This window comes from Thunnus maccoyii, chromosome 2 (assembly GCF_910596095.1).
Source record: "Thunnus maccoyii chromosome 2, fThuMac1.1, whole genome shotgun sequence".
Classification (NCBI taxonomy): Eukaryota; Metazoa; Chordata; class Actinopteri; order Scombriformes; family Scombridae; genus Thunnus; species Thunnus maccoyii.
Window position 1 is genome coordinate 5,440,692 of NC_056534.1, and position 8,997 is coordinate 5,449,688.

The 8,997-nt window shown below is 40.5% G+C and overlaps 1 protein-coding gene across 1 annotated transcript in view; it reads right to left on the minus strand.

Moving 5' to 3' along the window:
- Positions 1-7,833, minus strand: part of lcor (ligand dependent nuclear receptor corepressor) — an 88,499-nt gene extending 80,666 nt beyond the window's left edge. The window contains exon 1 of the mRNA XM_042435290.1: positions 7,667-7,833. Coding sequence (XP_042291224.1) covers positions 7,667-7,763 — 97 coding nt within the window. The 5' untranslated portion in view covers positions 7,764-7,833. The remainder of the gene's footprint in view (positions 1-7,666) is intronic.
- Between the last annotated feature and the right edge of the window lie 1,164 nt (positions 7,834-8,997).

An 8,997-nucleotide genomic window follows, 5' to 3' on the forward strand; every position in this document is an offset into this window, starting at 1 on the left:
GTTGCGCCGCCGTGTTTCTACAGTAGGCAAGAACGGAGGGTCGTTTGTGTTTTTCATGAGTTTCGCAGCCTTGAAATGGGGGAGATGCCACTAAATCCTACTCACTGGTCCTTTAAGGAGAGCGAGGGCTTTGGTTGCTGTTGGGACCCGAAGGAAAGGAAAGAACGACAGAGAGTTAAAGAAATTCAAGATTTCTGATTTACAAACTACAAACATTCATCAGCACAAAAAACGACTGATACAGGATTTCCAAACATATGATTAAAATTTCCAAACGCATCTGCTAAAATACTGTTTGTCTTTAATTCGGTACATCAATGTAAAGAGATAATAAACAGTAAAAAAATACTTACAAAAATCTGAGAAAATTGTTTTTTTAAAGACTTAAAATCTTCAAACAAAACGGCACTAAAAGTCAAACAGTAACAGAACAGAGTGAAGAAAGACGTAAAATCAGTTTAATTTGGCCCATAAAAGATGTTTTTGGGAACAACGACAGAAACATAAAAGAAGACGTGCCGCCACGTCTTGGAGCAGTTGGAGGTTATCAGCAGGTTAATCACTGACACTGCTCCATCGGCAGAAGTCAAATAAAAACCTATAAATATCAGTAAACTGATAATGAGTCCAACTATAACATATCATAGTTTTATTCTTTTATTAGGTGAATATTGGCCCCTGAGCAATTCATTTTTATCTTCAGTTAGGATTTACTGTACAATAAATTCAGTAAAATATTTTTCTCCCCTTTCTAAATAAACCCCCCCCCCACACACAAGACTGGATCACTTTTACATCATACAGGTGTGTAAATGACTCAGACACAAAAACAGTTTGGGTTTCTTAACCCTTATAAAGCCCGCAGGACAAAAGTTTTCCATAATGTGCAAACAAACTAAAGGCATATTAAACTACTTTGGATAATCCTTTTTGATTAATCTTTCCATTTTCTTAATCAATCCATTGATTGTTTTGTCTATAAATGTCAGAAAAAAGTAAAAAAACAAGTTCTAAAAGCCCAAAGTGACAACTTAAAACTGCTTGTTTTGTCTGACCAAAAGTCAGTGACACAAAAATATCATGACAGACTAAGAAAACGAGCAAAAAACAACATTTGAGAAGCTGCCACTGATTGTTTTTTGAGCATTTTTGCTTAGAACATGACTCTTGTTCTCTAAATGAAACCAACTGACGTCAAATAAGCAGAAAAGGCTTTAGTTCATTTCAGGTTCAGGAGGAATAACCGCAGTTAATCTGATAATCAGACTAATTTTGTCCAAATCAACTCTGCTAACTGACTGTAACAACAAGCATTACAGCCTATGAGGTTTTCAAGACACTCTTGACGACACTCCAACCCTCACAAACAATAATTAACAGCTTCCCGTGTGTTTTCAGAATTACCAGAAAGCTCCCAGTGAATGAAAGATGTAAAAAAAATACTGACTATAAAAATCAAAGAAGTAGGTTTATGTGAAAGATTTTAAAAAAAATAACAACAACCATAAAGGAAATAAGCTTACTTCCTCCTCTCCTGAGACTCAAAAAACAGTTTGTTCTTTTAAATCTGTCACACTCACGCTCCAATCACAGTCTGAATAAAAAGGATTATTTTCTGAAATATTTGACTACTTTCTTAACAGCCGACAAAACCGAGATGAAATAGTCGCTCGTCAGGAACAAATTCAGGCTGGATGATAAAAGGAGCACAAGTAGTATAACCAGAACCATGATGATGGCTTCAATCCTTTTCAAGTTTAGATAAATGTGTTTTAGTGTGTTTGAACGTTGAGGCAGGACGTCGCTGGGAAAGAGCAGAGCGCTCAGTGGACGTTTTCTGGATAAATAAAGGTTCACACACACACACATACATACACACATACACACACACCTTCTGTCAACATTCGCTCAGTGCCAGTGGTGTATTTTGCTTTTCCACAGATTGCAGTCAAACCCCCCCAACCCCAAAGAGAGCAGCCCTCCTCCCACGGGGCTCCTGGTTGGCATGGACGAGCCCCCGAGATAGCAGCACGCACAAACACACACACACATATTACTGTCAAGCAGAGGGTGTGTATGCATGCATATGTAATGAAGGAAGAGATTTACAGTGTTGGCACCCGGTCTGGTCAAATGGGTGGATTGCTGCCACTTTCAACACCAGCTCCGACGAATGTGCCATGTTTTGTTTTCCTTTTCAAAAAGCCCATGAAAAGAATTAACAAGATGAGAAAGTAGCAGGCAGATCTCTCGGGGCGTCCATCTGTCCATTACTGAAATAAAAGCCGTCCGCACAGAGAGGGAGGCGTGGTGGAGGGATAGAGGGATTTGGATGAGTTGCTAAGACGCAGATTTGACTTTGAGTACAGGAAGTAATCGAAGATAAATAGACAGATAGGCACTGTAGATAATCAGGAAGATCGTTATCAAAATAAAAATGCTATCGCACATGGAGCTTCTGTTTGTTCACCATGACTCAAAGTCTGGTCATTTAATGACACTCTAAGCCAAAATGGATGATCTTGCACAATGTTGTTTAACTATGAGATACTGTATACAAGGAGGAGACATTTGCAGTCTTTATAGCCCCTGGGCAAAGCTGTCAAATCCTCCTGCAACCTCAGTATGAATCATCTCCAACTCGCTCACTAATCGGCTGTAAACAAAAGCAAATAAAAACCAAAACACACAAATGACAAATGCAACTATTCATATGACATATCATTAGGGACTCACAGTCATTCAACTAGAGGCAGAGCCACAGACATACTGCCATGTAGATTTAAGACCTGTTCTGGAAAAAAATACCTTTCTGTACATGACAGCGGTAGAGTGGAACAGACTTCCAGTAGAGATAAAAGCAAGTCATAGATTTAAACGTGCAAGTGGGGAACGGTTATTTGACCAAAATGAAATTACGACTCAGGAATGTGCGTGGGTGTATTTATGTAGGTATGTGTGTAAGTGTATGTAGATATGTGCGCTCGGAGGACACTGTCGGGTGAAAGTAATGAAGTGGCCTCACTCAAAGACGGGAGTGGCCTCCTTTCATGGGTGTGCAGGGGTTCCTGGTGAGGTGGCTGCAGGGTGTATATATATATATGGATGTAAATAGGTGGGAATGTGTGTAGGTATGTATATAAAGATGCATGTATGTACAGTAAGGGTATGCATATATAGAGATAGATAGATATATTTATGTGTTTTTCTTTGTAACTTCATATATATAAGGAGGTATTGTTTTTTCTACAGGGTACCTTAGTCATGTGTGACTTGTCGTGCTATCTTTGTCTGCCTTGAAAGAGGACCCTAATAGAAATAAGTTATCTTTTAACTTTATTGTGTTATCCTTGACATTCTAAATGAATATGTATTTGTCGCAGCGTGTGACATTTTTATATATCTATTTGTTTTGATACATCAGATAAATTAAATCAAATCAAAAAAGACAGTGAACCATGTGAACCTGTGTACTCTGTATTGATGAAAGCCAATGTTACACATAATTTCAGATGCAAACCAGAGCCAATTACATTGTTATTTCTCTGCCTTTATTGGCAGGTTGGATTTGTACAGACTTCTCTCAGAGGCAGCATGATCTCAAGAGTTAAACTTGAGCTTAACCTCAGTTTAAGTAACATTACACAGGAATCTTACTTATTTAAAAAAAAAAAGGCCATACCAAGTTAGCTATTTGAACTTGAGCTCAGCAAGGCTCAAACTAGCTTAGCATGTGCTTATATAGTGGAGCTTACAACCTATAAAAGCACAAACAAGTATGACCTCTATCAACTTGTTGCCAAACAGTTAGCAGTAAGCCCCTTTTTTTTTTAGCCTTTTGTATTTGATATTTGACAGCAGCAGGTTAGAAGATAACAGGAAACAGAGAAGGATGGATGACAAGCCACAAATGCCCCCAGTTTGACTCGATGTGAACAAAAGGTTAGATGATATTACAGCTATAAAATCTTCTGTCATCGTATATGTAATTCTATGACGTATTATCGATGCATATAGTCTTTTGGAATTCGGAGAAAACGTTTAAGTAAACATATGGAAATGTTTGTTTTAGGCAAATCTAGAAAAATAACTACTAAACAATCAAACTTCTTCACCACAAAAACTCTTGCACAATTCAAATTGTTGTAATTGTTTGGTCTATAAAATGTCAGAAAATGGTGAAAAATGCCCGTTAAAGTCTTCAGATGTCTAGTTTTGTCTGATAAACAGTCCAAACCCCAAAGATATTCAGTTTACTATCATGTGTATGACAAAAAACAGTGAAATGTCCACATTTGAGAAGCTGAAACCAACTCACTTTTTGGCATTTTTGCTTAAAAAAAAAAGAAGTTGCCAATTAATTTTCTGTTCCAACTAATTGATTAACCAGCTAACGGTTGCAGCTCTAGAAACTACATCACCGCTGTATGTTGAGAACTTCAGTCACACTGTAGCTACTCAGACATTTGACTCAACCGGTGGCATTTCTTTCTGTGTTTGGAGCAGCTCTGCCAGTGTGAAGTGTCGGGGAGGTAAAAAAAATGCAATCTGCCACTCAGGGACTCACATCTCTCTTTCACTCCCTCACAGTCTGTCTCTCGCCAGCACTGCCACAACCTTTCAGCAATCAAATTAGCTGCACTCTCTTACCCAGAATATGTGCCAACAGAATCAGCAGTTGGGCTATAATTGCTACCAACTAATAATATTAACCTTTCTATGGCATATAGGACCCCTACTTCATTATCAGTACAACACAGGGGCAAGAAGATGAGGCTGAAGCTAAACTATAGTCCGTCCACCTTTGCTACTTGAACTTGATGAACCGAATGTCTCGAAAACAAGGATCATTAAATCTTTGATAACAAGGGCTGTATGACTCATGATAGGATGTGCTTTGCCTTTCATGCCAGCCGTCATTTTTTTCCCCCCTTCAACTGTAAGTTTGGAAAAGATTTCAACAGTTGAAACAAAAAAACAGAAAATGTATCTCCAACTATTCTGAGAATCAGTGAATCATTTTTCAAGCAAAAGTGCCAAACATTCCCATAACTCTAACCCTTAATTGTAAGGATGTGCTGCTTTGTTGTCTTTTGTGATAGCAAATGCAATATATTTGGGTTTTGGGCTGACATTTGAAGACATTTTTCACAACTGTCTGACATTTTATTGACCAAACATTTAATCAAGAAAATAACAATTTGTTGCAGCCCCTAATAATACCTGCCATTTCAGAAAAAAATGACAAGAACTCACAAGGTGACTGAAATGTTATTCTGGTAACAAGAAGAACACACTGAACATTTCAAAAGGACTCAAAGCATTTTTTTTTGGGAAGTGAACTCTTCCGCTGTGTTAGAAGACAAACATGCCATATGATGTTCCGGGTTTCTCACAGTTTCAGAGCTGATTAGCCTTCAAACAAATAAACACGTCAGACTTCAATCTGACTGCTGATAACCGCTGCTGTGCTCGGCTCTAAAAACCCGTCACGCATACACAAACCAATAAACGTCAAACAACCAGAAAAGAAGAAACATGCCGAACTAACGCACAACCTATTACCATGCACACACACACACACACACACACAGAGCAACCCATATAGAGTTAAAGCAAGCTGCGATATCCAACTGTGAGTTCATTATTGTGTTTTGTGTGATTGTATCCCCAGTGGCATCATTGTGATATTACCACTTCCATTCAAGGTGCACAATAGTAAGCTTACAGTATGTTTATCACACTTATGGCGTTTGTATTGACTTTGGTATCGTTCCAGTATGTCTACAGGGACTCAAGAGAAATCTGAATAACATCCTGCCAGTGATTATTTCAGATTTACATACAGCTCTTTTGGCATTAAAAGCAACCGCAGCCCTTAAAATGTATTTACGGGAAGTGTTAGACTTTTTAACGAAGGGCTGAACACCATCCTCTAATGCTTTTAACTCTAGTGACCCACTAAATCATTAAAACAGAACTAATTAGACTATAAATGCAGCAAAAGCAGGACACAAATTAGGCAGCACTGGAGCTAAAACTCATTTTTATTGAGTCGACACATCTTTTTATGTGATCATCTGGAAATATCTCACAAGTAAGCAAAGTGATGTAAGACAAAAACGAAGAAAGGGAGGAAGAGCCTTTTGTTGCCTTTTGTTTACATTGCTGATTGTGATTCCTTATGGCTTTATACTGGAGGTCAGAGATTACCAAACCTTTAATTTACCACTACATCCCCTCATTAGGGAGGTTTTCTTACTAAAAAGCCCCGCTAGCCTACTCGGAATCAGGCCATGTGAGTTATTATAAAGCGGTCGGATGGGTAAGTAGGTGACAGGTCAACGCGCAACATCTGGACACAGAAATGGATCCAAAAACAAGTGGAGCCGCAACACCCCGAGTCTAGTAGTGCTACTGCTGCTGCTGCTGCGGTGCTTATACCGCCGATAAAAGCCAGATTAGGAGCCGGGCAGAGAGCCGAGGAAACCCGGAGAGGTTAGGAGATCAGAGGCGAAGAGTGGATGATAATCTTGACATAACATCAGGATAGGTCGATGTAACCGGATTAAACTGAGCTAATGAAATACACCAGAAATGGAGGGTTGGGGTGGTGGGGGGAGGAGGAGGAGGAGGTGGGGCGGTGGGTGGGAGATATGTATGGATGAGAAAATCCAAAATAAAAACGGCAAAAAAAAGGCTGGAGAGGTTAAGAACTGAATGTAGGCAAAATTCTTCAACAACGCAAAGACTGACACATGTCAAGGCCGCAGCTGTGAGTGATTTTTCTCCTGCAGTGACGAGAGATGTTTGTCCTGTCATAAACATTTGAAAAATCAGAAATGTGTCTTAATGTAAAACTGCGCCGGACAGATGTCAACCGCAGAGTTTTTTCCCACCGCATCCAGGAGCGCCGTTTCAACAAGTACCGAGCCCGATCCGCCGGCGAGCACGGAGGCTTTTTTTTCCACTGTCGACCCCCCGCCCATACCTTCCCCCTAAAATACAAAAATTATTTCCACTGACATTTCCCCCAATGCAGCAATGCGCGCTCCCAAAAGCCGATTTCCAGGGCAGTGGAGGAGGAGAAGGAGGAGGAGGGGAGGGGGGCGTTATGTTTGGAGATTGAGAACGCGCACCGCCCTCCCCCCTCCACCAAAAACTGTACCCGGCGGCGCGCACGCGGGGACGGGACAACCTATAGCGGGGGAGCCGATTGGCTGAAGCGCAGCTCCATCTGCACACGTGACATACCCTGCTTACAATAAATAAACAGCTATAGAATAATGTATAAAAAATACTCCCACGGCTCCGGAACCGCCGATAATCTGGATTAAACATCAACACTCAACAGCCAAACAGGTTACAAACACACAGTGTGCAGGTGAAACACCTGACGACAAGCCCGACATGAGCCCAAAAACTTGGGAGCTGAATATTTTTGGATATGTCCGGTGGGAGGCGGGCAGCGCCAGGCAACAGCCGTGCGTAACAAAAAATGACAGCTTCATGGAGAGCTATAGGTTTTTTCCAGTGGACATTACAGCCCCGGCTCTCTGCTCTATACACTTCCAAAAAAACAAACGCAAACACCAAATCACCGGCACCCTCCGGCAGCCCGGACCCCGCCACACACAGTCACACACACAATACCAAGCGAGCTTACCTACACAGTGAATGAGTTTGTGCCTCCAAGAGTCAAGTTCCTGCCGAAAGCCGCGCCTCTCTATCGTGCATTGCTGTCTTTTGCACAGACTCGCCATTTTCTATCGGCCCCTCCCGTGGGCGCGCACATACTGCTGGGTGCTTCCCTGCGCGCACGTCACCGGCGGTTTTTATTCTAGGGCTGGGTGGAGATATGAGGGGACGGGGCTGCAGCATCCCCCTTTCTATAGCGCTCATTTGTCCCACCCACCAAAAGGGCCCCCTCCTCCTCTTACCACCACCACCACCCCCTCCATCCCTCCCAGCATCTCTGCGCGAGGATGTGCTGTCATTGGTCGTTTAAAGGGATGTTTGTCTGTTTTAATGTTGTGTAGGGTATAGCACATGGCGCCTGTGCTCCAAATTTGCCATGGCTTAAAGCTATGTGTGTCAAAGGGCGCCGGGGATTTAAAATGCGCATAAAGACACTGCATTGTTTAAATTAACAGATGTGTTACAGTGTAGCTCCCAAAGCGGTAGTAAATAAACTGCAGTCTAGATTATGAAGGCTATATACAAAGAGGCATTGTTATCAAAAATTGCTGGGGTATTATTCCACGAAAATAAAAACTCCCTGATATGACTGTAAACAAAGTGGGACTGTCTGAAAAAATCCCCGCAGTATTCCTTTAAGGCTCACAGTGTGTCTACTAAGGAACAGTAAATTCAGCCGGTGTCTAATATTCAAGGATTACAACTTATCTTTTAAGGGATTATGTTGCCTTTTGTTAATGATTAATCTTAATCAAATTAAAAAAATAATTGATTATTCAGGTATTTTCACCCATCCATTGCTTCTTCAATTTTTTCCATGACCTTCATTGCTGTAGAGGATCTTCCATAGTACACGGTCAAGAGGTATTGTTTTTATTGTAACAATGTTTATGGTGCCTTCTTGACCAGGTCTCTCTAAAAAAAAAAGAGATTTTAATGTCAATGAGACTTTTTACCTGGTTAAACCAACCTCAAGAAAGAAACTCTTATTGAAATTATTTGTATTTTTCCAGGCAACATTTCAATTACAACATATTTTCTGCAAGTTTAAATGGAGCCTTTCTTTCATGGAGATTTCTCCAAAAATCTAAAACTACTTACATGGACTCAACACAAGTAAGTATATCTCTCTAGTCTCTATTTTGCTCGTATACCAGGGATGTGCAGAAATCCCAGTATTTGTATTTGTTGAGGAAGCAAAATTATTTGTATTTGTATTTGTATTTGAATAAAAGTGGAAAGAGGCTTAAAAATCCTGTTTTTGTTTTTACTACGCTTTTAATTTTAGAAATTTAAAGT